Source organism: Urocitellus parryii, chromosome 2 (genome assembly GCF_045843805.1).
Source record: "Urocitellus parryii isolate mUroPar1 chromosome 2, mUroPar1.hap1, whole genome shotgun sequence".
NCBI lineage: Eukaryota > Metazoa > Chordata > Mammalia > Rodentia > Sciuridae > Urocitellus > Urocitellus parryii.
This window is the reverse complement of record NC_135532.1, coordinates 10,680,578-10,707,495: the sequence shown is the minus strand read 5'-3', so window position 1 is coordinate 10,707,495 and position 26,918 is coordinate 10,680,578. Positions and strand designations below refer to the sequence as shown.

Below are 26,918 nucleotides of genomic sequence, written 5' to 3'. Positions count from 1 at the left end.
CAAAAACCGACCTGTGTGCAGCATGGAAGCTGAAGGGGCACCGTGCTGACCAGTCCCAGAGAAGGACACCCCAGGGCGCTGCCCGCAGGAAAGTAACTTCTGGTGGACTCCCACGCCTTCCTCAATCCTGGATTTTCCCTTCCAAGGCAGAGGCAGATACTAGCACTGTGCAATCTGGCCCAATTATATTCCCCCCTTTTCTCCCCCCCCATAGGTTTAATGAAGGACTTGGAGGTACAATTCATCGTTGATAAATAGTCCCTCTGCCCAGAATGTTTATTAGACTGACAGCAGCATGCACTCTCCTTGCTTTTTCCCTTGCCACTTATGACTCAGATGAATTTTAATAGGAGCAAAAAGCTTTTATTTGCACTGTAATTTCACTTAAGGATCATATCCTTCAGAAACTGGCAGATGCTTGTATGTCTTGATTGCAAAACACACACTCAGGAGTAAAGAAACATGCAAAAGATGTTATTATTCAACCTGTCACAGTGTCGCAATTCTACTCGGAACCTAGGCCATCAAAGCTCTTCATCGGGGCCCTCCCCTCTCCTTTTAAAGAGGCCCTGCAAAGAGCCTACTTGGAGGTCTCGCTGCCTCTGTACAGAATCCAAGGGCAAATTGGATTTCGTCTTGGCGTCGCTGCCATCACGGTGCCCACAGGAGGCCTCGGGTTGCAGCAGCTCTCCTCAAAGCGGGCTGCCACTCGCCCCAGAGGTTTGGTTGGTGGGAGTCCAGAAGTCTTCAGTAGCACTTCCTCCAGCCATTTCTTCTCCTTTCCGTTTGGATGAATCAAATCAAAACGGATTCCCAGAGATAGGATTTTTTCCTGTCTGGTAGAAATTCTCTATTAGAAGTGTTCAGTGGGCCTGGACCCACTTTAAGGTGCGTCCTACAAGAGGGGCCCTGAAACCCTTGGCTGTGCACCTTGTGTGTGGAAAGCCTTGATACTCTGGCCCCAGCTGGGAAGGTGTTCTCGTGATATCCACCCTCCCATCCTGTCATGGCAGAAAGACTGCGTGATGTGCTTAAAAAGGCTAGCTGACTTTTTCAGTTGCCCATGTAACATTTTATGCCATTGGAAAAGATCTGGATTTTAAAGATTGTTCACCCAAAACAAACACTGAAACCCTTTGTCTTAACTTGTGGGTGCACACGGTGCAGCGGCTCTCTGGCGGGTGCGGGAGCCCTGCGACAGCGATCTGCTGCCATCTACTGATGTGAGCTCACAGCGTCAGCGCCTCAGCCCTCAGCGACCCAGCCCACCAGTCTGCAGTTTGTAAGCGGTGAAGGGACACCGGCAGATTCATACTGTGGTCTTTGTGAAGTGTTAAGATGTTTTTCTCAAGACTCCACGATGATTATTATATATTGCTAATTAAGGAGTTGTTTTTTGTTTCAAGAAATTTCTTAGATGGCTGACTGACAGTAGAAGAAGATAATGTATTTGGGTGTTACGTACAAGGAATTTAAGCATGTGACTTAAAAGGCTATTATTGGAATTTTCCTTTAAAAGCTAAATCCTGATTTTGAATGAGTGCTGCTTTGGAGGAAAAGTTCATCTGTTAAACTCCTTACGTTTTTTTTTTTCCCCCCCTTAAGTACAAGGTACGTGTTTTAACCAAACTCGCTGCAGAATTGAACAAGTTTATGCTGGAAAAAGTGACTGAGGACACAAGCAGTATCCTGCGTTCCCCGATGCCTGGAGTGGTGGTGGCTGTCTCCGTCAAGCCAGGGGACATGGTAAGGGCCATGCCTATCCCAGAGGGTCCTGGTAGCTCAGAATTACTCTCCACGACGTCACAACCGTGGCTGTTTTTCCTTGCCTTAAATGACCCCCACAAAACAGCAAAGCAGACCTTGTGAATTCTCCATCTCCCTGTTTGAGGTTTGACTGACTTAGTGACACCTGAGCACCACCCCTCCCCAGTGATCTGGAGCTGCCGCTGAAAGAAGGCCAGGTTTATTCTCTTATTTCCCAAATTCAGTGTTTTGAGAAGATTTTACTTAGAATTGCTATTTACTTTCCAGCACTTGTGCTTAACATACCCTTGAAGAACTCATGTTAAGAAACAGTCCTCTGCTGGGGGACTTTCTGCATGACTTCTGAAATAAACGTCTAGTTGGGAAGGAGAGTTAAGGGCAGGACAACCCTGTAATCTGTATGGTACCAGAATGCTTCCGTCATTTGGTAAACAAAACATAGGATCACAGTTTGAAGTTTTTCATCTTGGCCTGGTGTCACTAAAGCATAGATCAAAGCCATATTAACATTCCCTCACATGTGCAGTCCCAAGACAGCTCGCCCTGGATGACCTGGTAGGATGTATGCATTTCTTAAAGTATAGACAGAAATCTCTATTGATTAGCAGAAAAAGTGAAATGAAAACCCTTTAAGATGCAGCAGAAGGTTTCTAGAGGCACTTAAGTACTTGCATTTTTATTTATGTGCAGGAAAGTAGCAGCCAAACATGACAGACTGTCATGGATGATAAGGCGATTCCATTTTATACCTCAGTGAAGTCATTGGGGTTTACATCTTTTCCTGTCAAGATTATACTAAATGCCTCCAGATTTCTTTATTAATACAGGGAAAATATCCTCTTAACACTGAGGAAAACTCACGGAGTTGGCACTGGCTTCTAGAAAAGTATCTACAGTAAAGGAATATTAATAAACGTGATGAGGTTCATTCAGGTGTTTTAGGTGCACAGCCTGAAATTGAGATGTGGCGTTGGCAACAGCTGCACCTGATGATACAGAAATAGAGCCACTAGCTTTCTGGAAAAGCATCGGAGGTGAAGTGGCTGTGAATCGCTGCCCGTTTTGAAAGCATGGCTATTCCTGGAAGAAAGCACTGGCTAGGACTGACCCCGAGGGTTAGGAGGCGGGAGAGGTGATCCACGGGAATGACACGTGTACAGGGCAGTGTTTGCCTGCGTTCTGCTTCCCCAGGGGCGGACACGGAGGACGGCTCCTGGCCCCCATGCTAACCATCGCACAGGCACACGCTCCATTGGCGGAGGAACAGGGGGCTCTTCTAAGGACTCCTGGCAGGCTAGCACACAGTGTGCAGGGTGTCTGTTCATTTTCCTTCTTAAAGTTTTTCTGGAAGCTGTAGAGTATATACACTGCCCGTCTGAGCTTGTCAGTCCTGATTGTGTGGCTTTAATTTGAAAATCACATTTGTGCTTTTTTTTTTTTTTTCAAGTAATGTGTTTATCCTAAATCCTTACTTTTCTAACACCCGAGTCCAAGCCTAAGCCGAGTCCAAGCCTAAGCCGAGTCCAAGCCTAAGCCGAGAGGCAGGGCAGGGAGGAGGGGCGCGCCACCTGCCTGAAGCAGAGGGACGGGAGGTCGAGGTTACGGTGCCGGCCCCCATTTGCCCAGCTTGGGGTGGCTCAGCAGGCAGGAAGCAGGAGCTTGCTAGGCCAGGCCAGTGCAGCCTCTTGTTTAACAAGTGCTGTCTCCTGGCCTGGCTTTTCCACATACCAAAGGGGTTTAGCCTTCATACTTTCCATTTCCTGGTTAATAATTTAATGTGGGAAAGCAAGGCATTTGGTGGAAGGGAACAATGTGATATTAGTGTTTGCTTCATTGGGGTGGCTCAGATACTGAAAGCATCCACCCATAGTTAAATGTGGGTACTGAGAATGGTGTAATTTGAGGACTCATTGTTAGAAACAGTGTCACTGTGGAGCAGTGAGGCCTATATGATGTGTCCCTTAAAGTCAGAGTTCGTGGAGGCCACCCAGGGAAGTGGCTCGTCATCTCCGCATCCTGCATCCTCTTCAGGAATGCTCTTTTCCCATGCGTGCCCACGCTGGTCAGGTGGGCATAGCATACGCTTCCTTTTATTCCTCTCTTTGGGTCCTTGCAGAACTTCTTTTCATATTCTGTGCCATTGTATTGTGATAAAACAGTCTTTACTCTTGAATTACTATTATGAGTGAAGAATGTCCCAAACCCCTAATACTGAAACCAAATGAGGGTGAGAAATTCCGCTCTTAAAGCAACTTCTATAGTTAAATTCTGTCTTGTGTAATTAAAACATAAGAAACTTTACTTGGACCAAAAGCATAGCACTTACTCCATTAGGCCATTATAAGAAAATACTACTTGTAGCTTTTAAGTTTTGTTGATTCAAATTATTTTAACACTGAAGGGCACATTAGGTTTTTCTCAGAATGTAACAAAAGCTGAGCAAGTTTCCACTGTGGTCAGTACGAAGATGATGCAATCAGTTACTCCGTGTGTTTTCAGGGGAATCAGGGACACAATACCAACCAAGGGCCTGCGAGCATTCTGTTTTACTCTGAAACATTATTTGTAATTTAACTTCCAGCAATCTATCATTTTTATGTTGACCATTAGCAAAACTTGACACATATAGAATGTTGGGTCAGCAATAAGTTCTCCAAAAGTGACATAAACCATAAATGAAGAATCTGTTTTGTGAAGTGAGCAATTGAGCAGTTTAAAAACCTTAGGAAGAAGAGACTTGGGCTGGCTGCTTGGACTTGAGAAGCACCCGGACATCTTTGGGTGGGGCTAGAGCCGTGCTCTAGACATTCTTTCCGGGTTTGCATGGCAAAAGCACCTGATATTTTCAGTCTCTGTGATGCACTATTTAACATTAAGTATGGCAGCAAAATCATTTTTACATGATTATTAAATTGATTTTTCTTGACTATGTAGGCAGGAGATGTTAGGACAGTAAAATGCATAAAAGCAAACAAACCACAAAGTAGGACTATGATTATTAAAGTCATGATTCACAGATTTAAATCTGAAAATGATAGAATGACTTTTATATGCCTTTTCTATATACTTTCTGAAAATATTTTTACAATGATATTTCATTTTGAAAAATACCTCTTTTTCATACAACACTATCATTTTTAAATATACATATCTTACATGCATGTATCATAAACTGAGAACACTTAGGTAATCAAAGTTAGCATTTTTTATAAATTTTTTAATTTTTAAACTTGTGATATTCTTGATCAAAGTCCATTTTCTTTCAGAATGAAGGCAGAATACACTTTTCCCATATGCTAACATTAGATGAACAGTTGCTACATTTATTGCATGATTTTTGTTTTGACTTTGAAGTGTAAAATAAAGCCATTCTGAGCACATTTGTATTGATATCAGGAAAAAAAAAGAGCCAGCCCACCCAATATTTTAACACTGCATTTAGTTAAGACTCTTCTGAGTTATCCTTGGGTTCTGCAGAAATCTCATATTTGCATTAGAGATATTCATCTTATTTAATGCATCAGAAAATTAAATGAGGCACAACACATAAGAAGGCTGCATGCTCATTTACATTTCTGTCTTCCTTAGTTGGTGACATTTGTTTGTGAATCCAGGTAAATAATAGAGAAGCATTTAGTACCTGTTGCTGTTTCTCATGACACTTAGCCCTGTTCCTATTAGAAAGACAGACTTTGGGATATTTTTGTGAGGCTGAGATGAGGACAATCCCCTTTGTTTTGAGACTGACATTGAGCAGAAGGGCAATTAGGGATTTGGGATTGTTGAGAACAATGCCTTGGGCAAAAAATGGCATCCTCTGTAGAGTACCAGTGCAAACACTGCGGGATCATTAGTAGAAACACCCAGATTTCACCCTGGCTCTTTCTCCTTGCATGTGTCCCTTCCAGGGGGGGTTCCCAGGCACATAGGGGCCCCACTGCACAGCCTGATGGACCACCTTCCCTTTGTCTCCAGAGCTCCTCCTTCAATAGAGCTTCAGGCTGACCTTGGGGAGTGGCAGACAGATTTGGAAAACCTTTACTTTTCCTATCTTGAAGAAAGGCCGTAGTTGTGAGGTTATCTGGGTGAGAAGAGTTGGATGGGTCCTGCTGGTGGGTGTGCCCATGCCACCAGCCTGGGTGCCTTGTCAGCCAGGAGCAGTGATTGCATCTTTCTCTGGCAGAGGAGCGAGGCAGGCCGTTGGACAGATTTTTCAGTTTCTGGATACCTTGACTTAGAATTAGAAAATGATGGCAATAATTACATGTACATATTTCATAGCAGTAGTTACTGAAGCAGTTTACTTGGGAACATGCCAGCTTTGCACCTAAACCTCAGATTGTATTCCACAGCACGCACGTGGAGATTCCTGTGTTCATCAACATTTTAAACCTTTAAATCATGGAATATTACGAATGTACAGAAGGTTATGGAGAACAGTCTCACAGTCACCAGTATGTTCTCTGTTCACCTTTACAATTTTTGCTTCAGATTTTACATTGCAATACAATATTACCCATGCCATGAGCTTGCCCTGTGGTCTCTCTAGTGGGGTTCCTGCCCTGTCTTCTTCAGAGGTAACAACTTTCCTGGTCTTGGCCATTTAATCTCTTCCAGGTAACATATATTTTTAAATCTGAGGGGTAGTTTTTTTGTTGGCAACAATTTGGCAGTTTTTACAGTTTAACTTAATGATAATTATCAATATGAGATCAAAATATCTCGATGGATCAATCAGCAAATTAAATACTGTAGGACAGTCTTCTGCAAGCCCAGGAATGCTCTCTCCCGGGACGAGGGGCATGTTGTATTTGTTTTAAACATCACTGAACAAGATGGTCCTCAGCTTTGGACAGATTCAAAATATCTTTTCTCAGTCTTCCACAAATGTAAGGAACAATCACAATTTCACTGAGTCCTCTACCATGGCCTACTCCACAGAGGCAGAGAATGCAGACTGATTTCTTATAGGTATCTTAAGGCATTTTTGTAACTATATAGGCTTTGGCTCAAGTTAGAGGGCAGTAGGGAGTAATATTTTTCTTTATGTTAAAGAATTTTATGAAACCTGAGACTGACTTTGCACTGGTCACAATCTGCCCTCCTTTCCTGGTCTCCTGCCTCCCAATGCACGGTTCCAGGGAGTTCCAGATGGGGGACCCCAACAGACCTCTAGTCCTGAGCCAGCAACCAAGTCATACATGTTACCTCGCCCCTCAGCAAGTCCCAGGAGGCCTGCAGCTCCTCGCCAGGGGCTTGGGACATTTCTCTGCGTGTCTCCTTTCCTCATAATTTGATGATGGTTCCACCTGGCTTAAATGCTTCAGCCTCCTGGGGTTCCCCCGCCCCCACCAGGGCACACTTTACATGGGAAAGTACACACTGCTCCCGCAGGAGCCGTGAGGGGACATGTAGCAGCTATCTCAGCAGCTCAGAAAGAGGAAGTTGGAATCACCAGAGTCCAGCTGCCTTTTAGCCAAGTCAGAGCTGCCTGCCTCAGCAGTCAGGGCCCTAGACACTGCCCTGGGCACCTGTCCTTGACAGCACAGCCTTTGAAAGGGCATTGAGGGGTTTTCGCCTGTGAGGAGTAGTGGCAGGGTTGACACCGATCCCCAGTTTTCGGGGGGCCGGTGCTGAAGGGGAGACTGCGGCAGGCCAGTAAGCCTCCAAGCCTTCTGTCTCATTTGGCAGACAAACACAGAAGGGAGGACAACAAAAGAAGGCTCCTTCTCCCATAAAAATGCATCCTCCCCCTCCTTTCTCCCTCCAAAAGGGGACTGGTTTTTTCAGCTGCACACGGCGATTTGGTGCTCAGTCTTGCAGGGAAACAGTTGCTGTGTGAAGAGGCAGGAAACAGTTTTCTTTTAATTGCCGAAATCATTCGGAAGTGCTTCATGCCCCGCTTCTATACAGCAGATGCTGTGCATTAATTGGCCTGCGTAGAAGTGACCCAGGGTTCCTTGCAGCGGGCCCAATTTTAGGCAGAGGGTTTAAATAGCTTATTTATTATTTTGTATAATCTGGCTTACATTATGTGCTCACGCACGTGTCGTGTTTCATGGTCTGCAGTTTCTAATGTCATGTGGGTTTCAAAACCTGTGTTTCTCTGGTAATGTAGTAGCAGCAGGTAAGCTCAAAATACCATCCATCAGGAGCTAATTTTTTATCCAGATACTCCAATGACTGATGAACCTGTCTTTTGTGTGAATGTTGAGCACAGTAGAAGGCCATATGCCACTGGCACGGTTTCCTCTGCATTTTTTACAGTTGCTAGAGAGTGGGCTTCCAAGGGGGAACAAACTCGACGCCACTGGTGTCCTCTCGCCTATATTTACACGACAGCACCTTAAAGCAGCCCTGGGTTTGATTGACAAAAGGGGATAGGGGCCGTCTTAAAGGAAACCTGACTCCCATAATGATTTTCTTTATCAGAGATATGGCTGCACACTCTTAATAGGGAACCTTGTTTTGTTCCTCCCCGTCTGTTGCAAGCAGACCTCAGCCCATTAGAAGGGCCTCCCTTGTGTGGGAAGCCACAGCTGTTACTGTAAATCTCATCCAGTCACTGTATCACCCCCATTTTGTGGCTCTGAAGGATGAAATTGAGAAATGGAATACTGTGCAGTCATCCTTCACGTCTCCAATTTGAGGCCTCTGCCATCATTTTCATGCTTTTATTCCAAATCAAATAACATTAGTGGGCGACACCCCCTTCTGATCAATATCTGGTCGCAAGTGCAGCTTTCAAGCCTCCGCTTTTGGGGTCCTCCTTTTATGTTGGGTGGAGATCCCTCCCTCTTTCCTCTCCTGCACCTCCTTTGAGCTTCCTGAGGGGCGATGGCAGTTCGCTGTCTGAAGGATACACGTTGCCAAATGTGTCCCAGTCCCTGCGTGTTTTCCGAGAGAGGCCACGTGCGCGGGGAAGTTCTGTCTTTTAATCTTTGTGGAAGGAGTGAAGAGGACTTGGTAGAAGGAGATTGGGGGCTTTAATCAGAAACAAGATGTGGCTTAAATCATTAGCACAACAAAGCATACTATAAGCTTCAAGATAAAAGTCTCTGGGGAAAGAGTCCTCTGAAAATAAATGGAACTTGATAGATTTCCATATCATTTATAACTTCCCTTAATTACACTTGGAAGACTTGCCAGTAAAACTGGAAAATTGGCAGCCTCTATCCATTAGAGTCATTTTGCCAACCATGGCAAGCAGCTGGCTTTACTGGATTTTATTTCCCATCACTCACAATTAATCATCAGCTGGAGATGTCTGAAACTCTTCAGCACAGAGCGATGCTGGGTGACGTGCAGGCCCCTAAACATGCGAAAATCTGCTGAGTAAATGGGCCGAGTTCTCTCTCCAGCCTACTCATTCGGGGGCAAGGCTGGCTCCCGCTTAATGAGTGCCGCTCTGATAATCGGATGCGAATGTGAACCTTGACCCCGTGTCAGGGGAGAGGACGCAATAAGCCGGATGAAAGATATAGGATTCGGGCCTCCAAACTTTGCACCAATTAGACAGGGAGCGGGGAAATACATCAGGCGGGCTGGGCTCATCAGAAAGACTTTGCAGGCTTGTGACCATTTAGTAAGCCCAACACTGGAGACATCCTGTCACAATCATTAAGTCTTTATCAGATGATTCACAAAAGTGTTGGAGAAGCGTGCGCACATGCTGCAGGAGCGGGGCCTGCCATGCACACTGGCTGCCCAAGCCTGCAGGCCCCGGTGAGCCCAGCTAATGCCCAGCTCCCCAAGCCCTCAGGGAGGCCCCAAGGTGCTGCCTCCACGGGCCCCTGCCCAGCTCCCGTGTGCTGGGATGTGTGGTGTGCTCTTGTGGGGACAGTGTGGGCCACGAGCTCCAGGGCCTCAGATGAGAGCAGGGTCTCACCCAGAGCCCAGAGATGCTGCTTAGGGGGGCCTGGGCCTGGCTCGAGTCCACCCAGACCCTGAGCACACCGCCCAGGGACAGCCGCTGCCCTGGCCGCACGTGGTTTGTTTCAACTGCACTCTCCGATGTGCAGTCTGCACTGTGTGTGTTTCCCCGACTGGATTTTTGGGGGATGAAATATGTTGAAATTGGATGAAGCCCATGTGTGGACCTGTGTGTTTGTGGACGTGTGTGCATGTGTGGAATGATGCTCTGGGAACGCTGCGGGGTGGGTATCAGGGACTGATTTCTAAGAGCTACCTCTTAGGCATGGGTGAGAGCAAACACTTTAGGAAACAGATAAAGCCGAGGGGAGATATGGTGACTCAGGTTTTCATTTGAAGGTAAATCATGAGGTAAGTATGGCCACGGTCACAGGGAGAGGACCTGGGGAACAGGCAGGAAAGGCATGGAGAGCCCTGGTCACACTGTGTGCTGCAGTGCTGCGCTGGTCGGGCAGAAGACAGGATTCCTTTGTATCAGGACGTACTTCCTCTGGTGTGTGTGTGGGTGTGTGTGTATGTGTGTGTGTCCTTTTTATTTTTTTCCATGCAGCACTGGGGGTCCAACCCAAGGCCCCGAGCATGCTAGGTGAGCACTGTACACTGAGCAGTACCCCTAGAGCCTTTTGACTTCTTTTAATCACCAGTTTCAGTCAGAGGGACTTGTAATTTTGGGATTCCCACTTCTGATTGTCTCTGGCCACATCAGAGTCTTTGGACTTCTGCTTAATGATTTGGGACCTAGCCCTTGCAGTCACCTGTTCGCAAATGGTCCATGTTATGAGCACCCGAGCTAGCCAGGGCCAATGGCCGATGAGAAGTAATGGCAGAGCCCATAACTCGTTGCCCACCCCCTGTGCCCAGGCTGCAGCAGGGCCTGGAGGGCAGTTGAGGCTTGGCCTAACTGGCCTTGAGCATGTTTGCTATGGGAACCATTGTCAGGCTGGCCTTTGCCCCTTGGCATGACCACTGTCTCCCGTGCAGGCTTCATTTCTCACTCTTATCTGCAAATCTGTTTAGGGAAGCAGCAGGGGCTCCCTGACTGCCTAGCAGACCCTAGCAATGGGATGAGTGGGGACGGGTAGTAGCAGGGGTATAGCTGCTGGCAGAGGACTGAGGCTGTGTCCACCCACCCAAGCTGAGGGGCAGGGGTGGACAGGGCTCCAAGCCAGCTCTGGGCTCTAATATCCACGGAGGAAGGCAGAGTGGGTGGGCGTGTGGGAGGCCAGCACGCAAGTACCCGTGGCAAGGACTTGTCCATCTGCAAAGGGCATAGTGACCGGAGCCCAGAGGTGGAGATTGAATCATAATTTTTGGACAGAATTTCCATGGTGTTCTGTTGCAACTCGGGCCCACTTCCAAGGAAGCCACCTGCCTGTGACCTGGGTGCCCAGTCTTTGGGTCAGGGTAGTAGAGTCCTGTTGCTGGCTCTGTCTGGGAGGCTGTGGGCTGGGCTACTTCGTGGACCTGCCTTTCTCTCTTTTTTGGTCTCTGCCTTCCTCTGAAGAGAGAAAATGGACTAAATGATGTGGGGGGGCGGGGTGACTGTACTGCCCTCCCTGTCCCCCTGAGCACTGCTCTGCCCCGGGTGTGGAATGCAGATGCCAGGTGAGGTGAATCTGCAGTGACAGCGAGCACTGTGCGCTCGGCAGCATGGCGTCTCCTCCGTGCCAGCTCCGGAGCTTTGGCATCCCCTCTCTTCCTATATTTCTGTGCCAGGAAAAAACAGCCCACCACCTGAACAGCAGAGGAAAGAATACCCAGAGCTCAGTCCCGGCCCTGCCAGTGAGACAGCTTGCGCCCCACAGGGGGCCGGGAGGGGACTTGGAGATCACTTGGGGATTGCAGGAAAGAACATTCTCCAGGCACTTGTGCAGCACTGGCCAAGCACAGCCCCAGTGCCCACCAGCACCCCGCAGAGCCCTGGTCCTGCCATTTCAAAGACCCAGAGCCCCTTCCCATAAAGCTAAGAAAAATCTGGCCTAGCTCGTGGGGGCTTGCCTGTCAAGACCAGAGAAAAGTGAATAAACAGAGTGGCTTTTAGTCTGCCATTCCTGGGTCGAAGCCCTGGCTTCACCCCACTGGGTTTAAACCCGGCTCAGCCAGGATTTCCCTCATGATAAGGCAGACGTCGGAACCCAGGAAGCCTGAGCAGGGGCCTGTGAACCCAGCTGCAGGCGTTGTCCAGGTGGGGGAAGTCCTTCGTCAGGAGGGGTGTCTGCAGGGGAAGGTGCCAGCCTGATGCTCCCCAGCACCATCAGCAGAGATGTGCCCATTTTGGTAATGGCTGCACTGAGCTAAACTCACACACGGTATGACCCTGTAAAGGGGCAGCTGTCGCTGTCACCATAATCAATGTTAGAACAATATTATCCAGTTTCAAAACCTGCACCTGACAGCACTTACATTGGTGTCGACACCAGTCTTTCAGTTTTGGGAAACTTGCCTATTCTGGACAGTTTAGGAAAGTAGAAAATATTCCAATTTTGCAGCTAAATTTAAAGGTCCCCAGGGAAGCCCCCACAAGCAATACTCCAGAATCAGGGATTTTTTTTTTTTCTAATGAGGACTTGTTGATAGAAGGAATGGCCTTTCACTACCGTCCCCTAAAGATGAACTTGGAATGGGAATGTTGGAGGTCATTCATACATTTCAGTACGTTTGACCAAGAATTCCTTAGTGATTTCATTCTTGGATGTTACTGCAAAGTTAGAGTGCTTTTAAAACTTCAGCTTACTCTTCTTTCATTTTCTAGGTATCAGAAGGGCAGGAAATTTGTGTGATTGAAGCCATGAAAATGCAGAACAGTATGGCAGCCGGGAAGACTGGCAAGGTATGTTCCCACCAGTCCACACCAGCCTTATGACCAAAGGCGAACTTCCACCTTTGAGTCATGGATGGTTTGTCCTGCTAGGGACTGCAGAGGTGACTTCTCTTCCCTGGGGAAGATGTTAAGATCCAGGAGCTCTTTGCTCATCCCTGTCTCACAGAGTGGGTTCCAGAAAGTCTGGAAGTCTGTATTATGTTCAGATAGTTAAAGAACAATTGTTCTTCACCTTAATGTCTTTCAAATTAAGGGGTCTTTAATTTTTAATGTTTACATCTGTCTTGGAGGCAGTTAGTTATCTGAGACTTAGGTGACACAGTAGGAAACGGTTTTACAGATTTCAAAAATTAATGTAACTCTTCAAGATAATTTTTCTATGAAGAGAACAATTCAGTTGTAGATCATGAGGATCCGCAGCCCTTGCACACACGTGGACCTTAATGATTCAGGGAGAAAAGGAGGAGAAAGGTATGACAGTACTGAAATTTGTTAAGAGTGAAACTTCTTGAATATAATTTTTCTTTGAGGAAAACAAAAAGCCTGTGAAGCAATTGTTTCACTTTCTTCCCAGGACTCAGGGGATGCCATTAGTGGAAAATGACCCTTTTCTGAAGGGTGTCTGGTTTGGTAGTATCTGCACAGTGGAGCATGATCGGCGTGACAACAGCAGCAAAGGCTGGCTGTGGCCTGCACTGTGGCCACACCGTGGGGACTTTGGGTCTAAAGAGAGATCCATCAGTTCACGACCAGGTTTACATCAGAGAGAGACACAGCCTCCTTCTGTCACTCCAGAAGTCAAAGGGACAGATTCTCAGAGAAGGACAAGGGGGTCCCTGTAGCTCCCAGCAGGTAGAGCAGAGGTCCCCATGCACACTGGCCAGCCCTGAGCCGGCTGCCAGGCTGGAGCAGGTACAGGTGGCCCCACCTTGTCAGGGAGGTTTGGCAGAGTAGGAGGGCATGATTTGTGGTGTTTCAGGAATCCTTTCAAAATTTTGATGACATTTAAAAAAGTGGACAAGAAAATGTAGGTTTCTGTTCACATAAAAATTATTCTTTGGGATTATTTAACATTTTCATCTGTGATGATTTGTGGGGGATCAAGAAGGGTGTCAGCTGCAGGCTGAGGGTCCCCAGTGGCTGGGCTGAGCGTGGCCTCGCTTCCTGCAGCAGTGTGAGCCCTGTTGCGTGTCTTTGGATTTTGTCATGGAGCAGTCTCAAGGGAGGCAGGACCCTTTGCCCTCAGCAGCCCAGAGCTGCTTCTCAGGGGCTGCTGGTGTGAGCAATTCTGTGCTGTGGCCCCACCCCTGCTAGCTGGAGTCCCTCTGCGCCACCCCCCTCCCCTGGGCCGAGGGAGCCATATTTCCTCCTAGAGAAAGGATTCACAGTGGACAGGGGCTCTACTCTAGTGACTGTAAAACCTCACACCTAATCAGAGGAGACATCAGGATTGTCATTTAGGCACTGCAGTCCAAATGGCATCTGCTGAGAGGGCTTTGGAATATTCCTGCACGGGTTCACATCCTTCTTAAAAACTCAGCTCTAGTTTGAGATAAAACAGCCTGGCTGGACCCTCACCATGAATGGCGGGGACACCGGACAGCGCACCACCCCAGACGTCACTGGCATTTTGGGTGTCTGCCAGTCAGTACAAATCCATGTGCACTTTCACACCCAAGTGGCTGCCTCCAGGGAGGCACAGGACCGTCTCCACACACTCTGGCCCCTCCCAAATTTGGCGAGCACAACTTGACACTGAGGAGAAACGGGTAGAATGAGGGCATAGTTCCACATTCCATATCATTCCACCAAGGGCAGGCCTCGAGGCTTCTGAAGGTCGCATTTCTCGTCACACGGGGGCTGGGGAGCTTCTCCTTTGCAACAGCATCTATTTGGACTGTGTGTGTGTGTGTGTGTGTGTGTGTGTACATATACAGACGTTCTTTGGGCTGACAAGGACAGAAGAGGTGCAGAGGGAGAGGTGAGGGACATCCTAAGGATCTTCAGGATGCCCCCAGGCCAGAGCTCCCTGGCCCGAAAGTCAGTTCCCTCCAGAGAAGGAGTAGGGGTTGCTGCCTTCAGTCTGGAGCTTATGATTCTCTTCTCCCCATTTTTTGAATTCCAGGTGAAGCTGGTGCACTGTAAAGCTGGAGACACAGTCGGAGAAGGGGATCTGCTCGTGGAGCTGGAATGAAGCATTAATAGCCTTTCAGGCATCATCCGACTTAATTAGCCATTTGTATTATTCTCTCACACTCGATTTAGTCAAGTGTTTCACGGGAACACTCCTGTGCAGCCGGATCTACATCTCGTATTTATTCCACAGAAGAGTCAAAACCGACATTCTGCCAAAAAAAAATCACCAATGGAAATTTGTATTGATATAAAAACAGTTATACATATGATTTGTACTTCTGTGAAATTTCCTGGTGTCAAAATTAAATCAATAAAACCAAGCATTTGTCTAAATGTTAGTTTGCCCTTTTTTTCGAATGAAGACAATGTACACATAAGCGACAGGCTGTGCCAGTTGACGTAACACTAGCATTCATTGTGATTGATCCCTTTTAGAGATGTGGATTCCAGTTCTCTGCCTCCAGTTCTAGTAAATCAGCATTGGCCATCTTCTAATCTGATCACCTTCCTTCTTCCGTGATTGAAGACTAACTCCTGGGGCTGATTATCTGACTTCCTAAGGACGAGGTGGCCAGGAGGACTTCTCAAAACCCCTTCCTGCTGTGATTCTATGCAGGCGCCACGCTGGATGGCCGAGTCCTCAGGAGGTGACTTTGGGGCCCCCTGGCTGAACTGGGCCACGGCCTGCATTGTCCCGAGGACAGGCGCACTGTCCAGGTCCCGTCCCCATGCCAGGGGCTGGGCCCTCGGGCCGTCTCACCCAAGCTCCTCAGCTGACACCCAGCCTTGCCTTTGTGTTTTGTGAAGCAAGTTTCCAGTTAAGAAAAAGAGACTAAAAATAATGATCATGTTTTTGTGCCAGATGTAGTTAGCGACCACAGTCTACCATTAAGTTGAAAAGTGAGTGAGCTCCCCAGCCAGAACGAGGCCACTGAGCAGCAGCAGCTGCATTTCCATTTGTTCTGAGTTCTTGGAATCCACCGCAGACTTTGCTGGTGAGCAGAAGAGAGTCGAGCAGCAGAGCCGCTTGCCGACGTGAAGCCCACTGACAGACCGTCAGATGGAGGGGGCAGTAATTGGTACTTGGTGCCTTGCTAACATTATTTTAAGTGCTGTTTGTATTTGGAAGCTAAGCCTTCTGTCAGGCCTGAAGAACAAATTGCTAATGTGTTGGTTCTTCTCGAAAGGCCCACCCCCAAGTCCTTGCCTTCAGGAGGTGTGATGGGCTGGCTGCGGGGGTCTGGGTGCAGATGAACCTCCATGTGAAACCTGGGTGCTCACCTGCATATGCCAGCAAGTGGGTGTTCATTATTTTGCTAGATTCAAATAAATTTAAAAATAAGAGTCAAACAAACACCAACACCTTTATATTTTAATTCCCAAAACATCTTGTTGAATTTTAAGTGCCATCTTCAGTAGTTTGTGTTCTCATAATTATGAAGAATGAGGCTATATTTCCAGTACAGCATGCTTTTCTTTATTTTTTTATTATTGAACCACCCAAAATAAGTATTTACTCAAATTTCCTTTATTGGTGCTACAGGCTAGAATCAATTCAGCCAGCTGCCAACCTGACGGCAGCCATCTTTCCAGTCACTGAGGACATCATGGTCAGAGGAGAGCAGAGTGGAGGGAAGCAGGAGAGCATATGAGTTCTCCAGTGCACTCAGGGGAATTCAGATCCAGAGGCTTCCTCCTCTAGTACTTTCAGAAGCCCATGAGGCCCTTAAAGCAGCAAGCAATGAGGTGGTACTGGGTGGAAAGATTCAGGAGTATGATCTTGCTGTTGGGATGTCAAAATTATTTGCAAAATCGATTCCACTAAAAGATAGATTGGTTTCTTTTTCCCAATTGAGTTTTGCAAATGTCTGTTGAAAAGGGCACCAGCCTGCTGTAGCATTCGGGTACAGACTGAGCTGAGGTCTCCCAGCGAGTGCCCTCTCCTCACCGTGGCCCCACCGGCCCTTCTCACCTGTTCTCTCGTGGGTTGTAGCGCAGCCCATGGGGTCCCTCCGAGTCGTAGCTCTCGTGGTAGGGGAGGTGGACCCACTCGGGCGGGTAGGTGGCCGTGCTGTACAAAAAGCACTGCACGCTGTCCCCCGGGAAGCCCTTGCCCTCCCACGTGAGCACCTCCACCTGCACCTTGGTGCGCTGGTACATGTCAGGGCAACCTTCAAAGTCATCAAGGAAGCCCAGCATGCGCTCGTCCACCCTGTAGATCTCGCCCAGCACACAGTGGCCCCTGCCCGGGAGGTGGAGCAACCAGGGGATGCTGTGTTCACCAGCAATCACCAGGGGGTAAGGCTTGGCCGTGCGTCCTCGGCCCTGGAAGGCTGCAGAGCCATTGGCGCAGTCCAGCAAGACTTTGTGGTTGGGCTGGCCTTGCTTCAGGGTGCCGTACACGAAGACAAGGGCCATCTGTCTGCAGGGGCTGCAGGAGAGAGGGTGCAGGCACGTCATGAAGTGGGAAGAACTGCCACCCCCGCGTGTGGGGTGCAAACTGTGTGGAAAGCGCCAGAGAGAATGTCCAGCAGGCGTTGTTGGCTGGCATTCCCTCAGGGCCACTCCACGGTGCTGACCATAGACACACGGAGGATCGGGACAGCTCCCAAACTTACTCCTCCCGGCCTCCATTCCTTCTCTCCCTCAGTGGGGAGTGGTCCCAGGGCCTCTGCACACTAGGCACACAGTCTACCACTGAGCTGCATCCTTAGCTCTTTTAATTTCTTTTTAAATATTTGAGATGGGGGTCTCCCTAAGTTGTCCAGGCTGGCCTTGAACTTGTGATTCTCCTGCCCCAGACTCCCATGTAGCAGGATTACAGGCCTGCACCACTGCACCGGCTCCAATCAAACTTTCTTAATGGACATGAATTGGAAATTCTTACAATTTTCACATGTCATGAAAGATTTTGACTTTTTTTTCAGCCATTTAAAAATGTACAAGCTATTCTTAGCTTGCGGGCCTTTTGAAGTAGTGCCAGGCCAGACCTGTAGTCTGCCAACCCTTGGTCTGGAGAAGAGGCAAACGTTTGTGATTTCAACAATCTTTCATGCATTTGAGAGAACTTTTTGGTAGCCCTGATTTTCACTTTGGGACCTGTTGGCCCCCAGAGCTAAGCTCAAAGCCACAAGACACCAGTCTGCTCTAACAGGAAGATGGGGCATGCCAGACACCTCTGTGCCACCTGGCAGACTGACCCCTCCCCAGAGCCGCTCTGCACAGCCCACCCAGGTCTCCTGGCTCAGGCAGCCCAACAAGCTCAGGGGGAGCCACAGAGTCAGCATGCCACAGGGGACCTCCTTCCTGAGCTGCCCACTGAGTGCCAGCAGCCTACCAGGCATCACCTGACAGAGGCCACCTCTCTCAGGACCACAGGCCTGACCTCTTGACACCACAAACCTCCTCACACCCACACCTCACTGGCCCATCCCCCCCAGTGGAACAGCTTCAAGGCCAGAGGACACTTGACAGGGCCCCAACAGTGACCTGTCAGACACCTGCCCTGGTGAACAGCTGCTCCTGTGACCCTGCTCTTGACCACCATGCGGTGGGCACTGTGGTCCCAGGAAACGCCAGGCACCGTTACCGCTGCTTTCTTGGAGAAAGCGGCCCTTTCAAGACACACTTGTCTGTCCAGTGGGGAACAGCCTGGTTTCGGCCAAAGCCTTGTAGAACTTCCAGTTTCTTAAGCCACTAATTTTCAATCTTTTTAAAAGGACTTTGAAATTGGCACAATAAATATTTGTTATAGAAACATTAGGAATAATTATAAGCAAGCGTATATGTAAAACAGTCCCCGAATCCAGCCCCAGACAGAGGGAGGTTTTGGTACCACGTCTGCGCTTGGTCCTGCAGGTAGGACCACAGGCCTAGCCACGGCACCTGTGCACTTCCTTCCCCAGGTCCCAGGAGGATGGTGCCCGTGAGACTCACTGTGACTGCCAGCAGCCACCCTGCCCCCGGGGAAGGGAAACACTGACTGCTCACCTGGGTCTGGGCCAGACTGTTACCTAAGGACAGAGAGACTCCGACAAACCTGGAGATACACGTTGAGGAGGAGCTGGGCCTCTTTAAAGCCCTGCCTCTCAGCCCTCTGCAGGCTTCTTGGACAGAGGCCTTGGCGATGGGGCTCCCGGTGCAGGAGCTCAGAACACTTCCTGGGAGGGCTCGAGGCGGGGGTCAGCGGCACAGCACTGGCCTGGTGTGCAGGAGGCCGGGGTTCAATCCCAGCAGAGCAAAAAAGAACCAAAAGGTGCATCGGGGGCCTGTAAATAGCTTGCAAGAAAGTGCAACTCCCTGTCCATCCACTCCCACACTGCTGACTGCTACTCCTTATACTGCGGATCTTTCTCTTTCTTTCTTTCTTTCTTCCTTTCTTCTTTCTTTCTTCCTTCTTTTTTTTTTTTTTGGTACTGGGGATTTAAGGGGTACTCAGCCACTGAGCCACATCCTCACCCCATTTTTGTATTTTATTTAGAAACAGGGTCTCACTGAAATGCTCAGCACCTCGCTTTTGCTAAGGCTGGCTTTGAACGTGTGATCCTCCTGCCTCAGCTTCCCGAGCCAATACTATTTCTTGATGCTTTAAATTAAGTCTCCCTGGGCTGGGGATGTGGCTCAAGCGGTAGCAGGCTTGCCTGGCATGCGTGCGGCCCGGGTTCGATCCTCAGCACCACATACCAACAAAGATGTTGTGTCCACCAAAAACTAAAAAATAAATATTAAAAAATTCTCTTAAAAAACAAACAAACAAACAAACAAAAAAACCATGTCTCCCTTCTACCCTGAAGCAGATGAGCACAGTATAGAGCGCTGACTTTAGAACGGATCACCTGCTGAGGCCTCACACTGTAGAGTAGATCCCTTAACCTGTCTGCGCTGACTCTTCATTAACTGTGGAAGGAAGCACTCAGCAGCCACCGTGGGGGGCGTGGCAGCCAACACGTGCCCTCCCCCTGTCCCCAGTCCTCCCAAGAGACTCTGCACCTTTCTGGTCCAGTGCTCATCATTTCAGCCCAGGGACGGTGGCGACACTGCAGACCGCAGCGCCCTGTGGTTAAATTTCCTCTCCTGGGCAAAGTTTCTTCTTCATGAAGACTGCTTTGGGCTTGTCACCGTGGTGGGAAGCACCGTCAGAACCTGCTGGCTCCTGATCTCCTTGCGGCTGCTTCCTGTGGGGCCTGCGCCTGCAGAGCCCTCTGCCAGGCCTGGCCTGGGGACACTGCTGACCCTCGCAGCCTGTGGCTCTCTGTGTTGGGGGGACCCTGGGCCCACTCCCTCGCTTTGCTGAGACTTCTCTTTCCCACCTGGGGTTAAAGATATGGCGGGCGAAGGATTCTAGAGCCCCCAGGAGTGAGGGTCATCTCTAGCCCCCGTTCCTGCCGAGGCCATGCTCTGGGGTCGTGCGCAGCCTGCGGAACTGCATCTCCTTCCTGGGCTTCCGCGTTGACCCTGGATTCTGAAATGAGGCTCGTGGGACTCCCTTTGGGTTCCTGGTGCTGGAATCCAGTCTGCACACTCTTGATCTGGGTCCTGAGGAAGGCCCTGCCTCTTCCCTCTGGTTCCTCCTGGGTCTCCCCGTGTCCAGGGGCATGTCCTGGAGTGACCTCTGCTCTCTCCTCCTCCGCTCCAGGGTTTCCTACTTCTCCTTCCACTTCTGCTACTCGCCCCCCGTTTCTCTCCAGCGTCTTTTCCTGTCCTCCAGTTTGAGCCTCTTGCTCTTTCCCAGGCCCACGTCTCCTCCTCCCCTGGCTGTCCTCTGACTTCCTCTTTCCCGTCGGTCTCCTCGAGGTCTCTTCAGCTGTCGCAGTCCTTGGCCAGCCGTTCACAATGACAGCTGAGATACTGTGGAAGTGAGACTGCAGTAGACAGGGAGCGAGCTCTGGGCCAGCTCTGACGACAGACTGGGGGACTCAGACAGTAAAATCCCCACTTTGGGGAGTGTCACTCACAGCCGCCCTCGGATGGGTCTGTGTTCCCAGTACCCAGGTGTTCCTGCCCAGCTCTCTAGGAGTGGCCTGCTGTCCTCCGCTGGGCCTGAGGGGAGCCTGGGGTCTCTGTTCTGCACAGCCTCTCAGCCCTCCCTGTTCCCAGCCCTGCCCTCACACACCTCTGGCCTGTGATTCCGAAACACCCGTCAGCTGACATCTCAAGGCCTTCTCATTATGCAGGAACCTAAGATTAGGTTCTGGTGGTTCCAGGCTAAGTCAATTACCACTCAATTCTGTTTTCTTTTCTTTCTCTTTTTGTAGTATGGGGGATTTAACTCATCACTTTTGTTTTATTTCAAAATTTTGTTGCATGCTTTCCTCTCTGGCCATATAGGTTGTTTGAGTAGTGTCTGAGTCTGTTTTGTGTTACTGTAATGAAATGCCTGAGGCTGAGTAACTTTATAAAGAAAAGATGTTCATTTAGCTCATTGTTCTGGAGTTTTGAGGGCCTGCATCTGGCAATGGCCTTTCTGCTGGCAGGGCCCTGAGGTGATACAGAGTACCACAGGGTAGGAGACAGTTCACACGTGTGGGTCTTTCCATGACCCTCTGGATTATGAAAGGTTATGATGTAGTCTAGTGGGTTTTCTTTTTCACTCTTTGCCCCTCTCCCACTTCTTACTCCTCCCACTGCACGGCCCAGCCCCTCCTCAGGGACACGGTGTCTTCACCTTTGATGTGCAACAGACAGGAAGCAGTGGGATGGATGAGCATGTGGAGGATGTGGTAACAGGCTTCCCAGCTCACCAAGAGCAACCAGTGAGGTCCACTGTGGGCACCAGAGGGAGGGCTAGCGATGGCCAGAGATGTCAGGCAGACAGCAGGAACCGAGAGGGGACGCACCTCTGCTGCTAAGACAAGAGGAAGGGGAAGAGAAGGCCACAACTACAGGAGAAGGAAAGCCCATGCAGCCAGGGGCAAGTTTGGCACGTGCCCAGCACATAGGACAGATGGCCTCCTCCTGCCTCCACGAGGCTGATCAGGCGCACAGGACATTTGGCCTCCTCCTGCCTCCGCAAGGCTGTGCATCAAGACGTGGAGACAAGTTGGTCCTCGGGGTGCTTTGAGTCCCAGAGCGGGGACAGTGAGGAGCTCCGCGAACCTGAGGCCTCCAGAAGCCTCTCTGGGGAGTGCTGTCCAGCTGCACGCAGAGTGGGAAGGGGAGGCCGGAGCTTGGGGAGCGCAGACTTAATTAACCTAAGTTCCCTACATAAATGAAATCATGTCCCATTTGTCTTTTAGTGACTGCTTACTTCACTTAGCATAAGGTCCTCAAGGTTCACTCCTTCAGCCTGGGTCAGAATTCCTCCTTTTCAATCCTCTGTAATATTCCACCATATGGCTATAACACATTCTACTTATCCATTTATCTGCCGAGGGACACATGGGTTGCTTCTAACTCTTGGCTATTGTGAACAGCACTGCTACAAACACGGGTGTGTAAATACCTCTTGGAAACCTTGCTTTGAGTTATTCTGGATGTGGAACCATGAATTCACATGGTCACTTTTTTAAGGGCCCGCCACCCTGTCCCCCAGCTGATCCACCCTGTTACATGCATGACCGTCAGAGGGCTCCGGTCTCTCCTCGGCCTTCCCAGCCCTTGCTCTGCGGCTGCTTTCCGATAGTGGCCATCCTAATAGTGTGAGCACTGTTTCGTTGTTGGTTTTGATTTGCATTTTCCTATGGCTTAGTGACCTTGAGCATCTTTTCCTGTGCTCATTGGCCATCTCTCTTTTTTGGAAAAATGTCTTTTCAAGTCCTTTACCCAATGTCTTCATTGAGTTGCTGGGTTTTTGTGGTTGTGTCTTAGGAGTTCTATTTTCTGGATAATAACCCCTTACCAGATATATGGCTTGCACTCATTTGCTCTAATTCCATGGGTTGCTTTTTCATTCTGATGACTGTGACCTTTAATACATGAAAACTGATGCAGTCCAATTCATTTTTAATTTAATGTTCTGTGGGTAGACATTAATTTTGTTGCCTATGATTTCTGTGTAATACCCAAGAAGTCACTGCCAAATCCAAGTCATGAAGCTTTTCCCAAATTGTTTTTCTAAGTTTTATACACTTAGCTCTAAATTTTGAGCTCTTTGATCTATTTTAATTTTTAAATACGAAATAAGGTTCTAATTTCACTCATTTGCATGTGAGGATATCCAGTTTTCCCAACACCATTTATTGCTAAACTGTCCTTTCCCCATTGAATGGTCTTGGCACCTTGATGAAGCTCATTACTGTACACACAGGAATAAATCTATGGGTCCTCTACTCTGTCTCATTGGTGTAATGTCTATCTTTATACTATTATGTCACCATTTTGATTACTGCAGCTTTATAGTAAATTCTGAAATCAGGAAGAATGCAACTTCCAATACTGTCATTTTTTAATAGTGTCTTTTCTTTTGGGGGAGGCTTGAGATTCCGTATGAATTTTAGGATGGAATTTCTTATTTCTTATTTCTGGTGGTTTTGATAAGGATTGTGTTATGTATGTTGACTGCTTGAGGTGGTACCGACATTCTAACAATATTATCTTGCAGATCACAAATATGGGATGTCTTTCCTTTTGTGTCTTAATTTCATTTAATGTTTGATAGTTTTCAGTGTACAAATCTTTTACCCACTTGATTAAGCTTATTGGTTTAGTTCATTTCTAAGTATTTTATTCTTTTTGATGCTAGTCCAATGGTTCATTGTTATAGACTATAAGAATACAGCTGACTTGTGTTGATTTTGTATCCTGAAACTTTACTGAATTCACTTATTCTTTCTAATAGGTTTTTTTTTTTTTTTGGTGGAATTTTTAGGTTTTTTTAATAGACAAGATGATGGTGTCTACAAACAGAGTCACGTTCACTTCTTTCCAATTTGGATGGCTTTTGTTTCTTTTTCTCACCCGATTGCTCCAGCTGAGTCTTCTACTACCGTGTTGGGTGGAGGTGGTGAAAGCAGGCGTGAGGGCTTTGCTCCTGATCTTCGGGGTGAGAGTGGTAAGCTGGAGGCTTTCCACAGATGACAGTCATTTCCTTCCACGCCTAGTTGGAGTGTTTTTACCAAGAAATAGCACTGAATCCTGTCAGATGCTTCTGTATCAGGGTTCTTTCCTCCGTTCTGTAATGTAGTATATTACGGTGGTTAAAGTGTATGTGGTAGGGGGAGCACTCGGGATTGAACCCAGGAAAGCTCTACTTCTTTTTAAAATTTTGAGACAGGGTCTTGCTAAGTTGCTGAGGCTCACCTCAAAATTGTGATCCTCCTGCCTCAGCCTCCTGAGTTGCTGAGATTACAGGTGTGACCACTAAGCAGGCAAAGTGATGGATTTTTGTATGTTGACCCACCCTCCTATTCCCGGGGTAAATCCCACTTAACCATGAACATGATACTTCTAGTGGATGGTGAATTCTGTGGGCTCTGTCCTCGTAAGGATGTGGCATCAGTCCTCATGGGGGAGTTAGTCTGCAGACCTCTTCATGTCTATGCCGGCTCTAGTCCTAAGGTCATGCTGGCTTCATGGAGTGAATCTGGATTGATTTCAGGAAGACCGCGGCTAGTTCTTTAAGTATTGGGTAGAACTCACCAGAGAAGCCATCTGGCCCTGGGCTTTTCCTTTGGGGGAGTATGGGGTGAGCACTTCTCTCTCACTCTCCTCAGCAGCTGTCGGTGGTGACCTCTTCCGCCGTCTGGCTGGGGTTCTGGAATCCGGCTGCTCCACCTGGCCAGCCCTTTGGTTGCAGGTCACTGTCCACACCCCTCCTGTGGCCCTTTTTATTTCCGTAAGGTTTCTGGTGTTAGTTATTTGGTCAACTTTGCCCTTCTTTTCCGTCTACCGACTCGTATTTTATTGTTTTCCTCTGTTCTCCGTTTTGTTTATCTCTGCTCCAACCTTTACTGTCCCTTTACGTCTCCCAGCTGGGGCTTTAATGTGCCTTCCTTGCTGTCACGTGCAGCCATTTCCAAGGCTGCTGTGAAGATCGCAGCCAGTGGGACACATGAGAAGTGCACTTCAGTGGCCAGGATGACGCAGAGCGTGCCTGGGTTCCTGGGCCCGGGACAGCATGGGAACCCTGTGCTGACCAAGCGGGCCCTTGGGCCACACTTGGGAAGGGCCATTGCCTGAGAGTTGTGGGAAGGTACTTCGTCTTCAGCCCTGGGCCTCCGGCACCCCGGTGCTTCCCACCACCCTGGTGATGGCGAGAGTCTTGGGTGAAATGCAAGAGCCTGGTTTAATAAGGAACAGACGGGGCAGCTTAGGTGCGACTGGTGGGCTTTTCCAGAGCAAGATCAGGGCTGCTGTTCAGATCTGGTTTAATGTGAAGTAGAGGTCCCCAAGCAGCCTGAACAGTGACACTCAAGGAGCAGGGTTCTACAGGACCAGACACCACGTGGGCCCAGCCCCGCAGAGCCACATCAGATGGGGTGACCCAGTGTTCTGTGGTTAGATGTTTAAGGACACAGTGCACTGTGACAACGGCAGCCCTAACTCTAAAGCCACCTCCACCACCCAGCAGTCGTAGGTCTGGGGGAGAGTCTGTTGTGTTTCCCTGTGAGCCAGTCTCTATCAACTGCCTACTGTGTGCCAGGCACAAGCCCCGGATGCAGCCCATTCTCTCCTCCCTGACCTCCTTACACCAACTGCCTTCTTTAGCAAGATCTTACAAAAAGATCTGCTCACTGCATTCTTGATCAAGCCTCTAGAAATATAAATGAGTACCTAGAAGTGGGAGAGGAAACCAAGCCATCTGGGTACAGGCTATGGTCTCACTGCTGAGAAGCAAGAGTGCTCAGAAGAGGACACCACGCAGGCGGATCCTGAGGAGCCCCAGAACGTGACCTTCTTCTGCAGCAAATGATAGCTTATTCCCAAACAAGAAACCAGGCAACAGAAGTTAACCTTCTTTTCTAGGAAATACATCTGTAAGTGTGTCCTTTATAATGTAACGTTAGTTTGAAAACATGGCTGCCTCCTGCAACAAAAATCGTTCTGCATTTCCGGCTTTTCTCCTAAGAAAAACATCCTTACCTTTTTTGATTATGTTTTGAACACACAGAGATCCTCAGGAAGCAACCTGTCCCTGTGGGATGGAGAAAGGATCAGAGTTAAGCACCGAAACAAGCAATTAATTCCCATTAGAGGATTAAGGCACTCATGTTCGCTTTGAATCAGAAAAGCAAATTGTGGACAAAATGGTGTATAGCCAAGAGGTGGCTTGTCATGGCTAATAAACTGGAGAACCGAGGAGCACCCAAAGTGCACCCGAGGCCAGAAGCGGGCAGGTCCTGTCGTGGGATAGGATCCCTTTCTCTTTGTGATACTGTAACAAATACTGGGAGAAAGTACAGTTTGTAGCACATGCTGCTGCCCTTACTCTAACAGATGTGGCCATGAGGAAGTCTGAAAGCCTGTGTCCCCACCCCTTAGGCCTGGATTACACCTCTTACCACTGAAACAGAATCAAAGGCAGTCTCACGCGGGACAGCGCAATGTCCTGGGCACGAGAGCCGCCTCCTGGTGAACTCTCAGGGCGGAGGTGTGCTCTGCCTGGGGACTGAGGAGCCCAAAGCTGAACCTCTGTCCCAAACCCAGCTGGCCAGGAACACTGCGACCATCCAGGGGTCAGTCTGGAGGTGGAATGGGCTCAGGGAGCCTCGAAAAGTTTGAGTTCAGCAAAATCTGGCTGGTTTAAATTGTCAATATTTTTAAAAAAACAAAAATCAAAAAAAACCCTCATGGCAACGTGCCTCTGGCCGGCACCGCTGGACACACTGTCACTCGCTTGGCAGTCCCTCGGGAAGTGCAGGCCATCTATCGTTTCAAATTTCATCACTGAAGCAGAAATGGAGAGGATCCAGTCTCCATGTGATCGTGGATCCGCCTGCTTCACTTCCCTCCTAGCCACCTGGTGGCAAGAGTGTAAAAGGCAGGACTTCGGAGTTGATTAGACAGTTTACAAAGGACACTATTTCACATGCCCGTCCACCCCCAAATCACACCAGGTGAGCTGCACGAGAAAAGGGCTGATACTTCCTTATTCTTGACTTGCCAAAGGATTTTAAAGAGTCACTGCCTTCTCACAAAGTGACCCTTAAGAAAGGTGTCTCAATAAAGTGTCCCTTCTGTTTGTGTTCAAATTCAGACACAAGGAAGCAGGAGGAAATCCATGCACTGTCCCTTCCAGCTCTTCTCCACGGACAAACCCATCACTCACAAGGCACCATGCCCACTGTCGGCAGTAGAGGGACAGGTTGGGGTGGCCAGCAGCTCT

The 26,918-nt window shown here is 48.7% G+C and overlaps 2 protein-coding genes across 7 annotated transcripts in view; one reads left to right on the top strand and one right to left on the bottom strand.

Moving 5' to 3' along the window:
* The window catches only part of Pcca (propionyl-CoA carboxylase subunit alpha), a 356,906-nt gene extending 342,042 nt beyond the window's left edge, over window positions 1-14,864 (top strand). Inside the window, exons 22-24 of one of the 2 annotated variants that reach the window (XM_026399298.2) lie at window positions 1,606-1,746; window positions 12,452-12,529; window positions 14,646-14,864. In XM_026399298.2, coding sequence (XP_026255083.1) covers window positions 1,606-1,746; window positions 12,452-12,529; window positions 14,646-14,714 — 288 coding nt within the window. In that variant the 3' untranslated portion in view covers window positions 14,715-14,864. The remainder of the gene's footprint in view (window positions 1-1,605; window positions 1,747-12,451; window positions 12,530-14,645) is intronic. The other variant, XM_026399302.2, reaches the window with a different exon arrangement.
* A 1,340-nt stretch (window positions 14,865-16,204) lies between these two features.
* Window positions 16,205-26,918, bottom strand: part of Ggact (gamma-glutamylamine cyclotransferase) — a 39,351-nt gene continuing 28,637 nt past the window's right edge. For all 5 annotated transcript variants that reach the window (XM_077795128.1, XM_077795129.1, XM_026399332.2 and 2 more), the window contains 2 exons: window positions 25,676-25,727; window positions 16,205-17,087 (listed from right to left, as the gene is read on the bottom strand). In XM_077795128.1, coding sequence (XP_077651254.1) covers window positions 16,625-17,074 — 450 coding nt within the window. In that variant the 5' untranslated portion in view covers window positions 17,075-17,087; window positions 25,676-25,727 and the 3' untranslated portion in view covers window positions 16,205-16,624. The remainder of the gene's footprint in view (window positions 17,088-25,675; window positions 25,728-26,918) is intronic.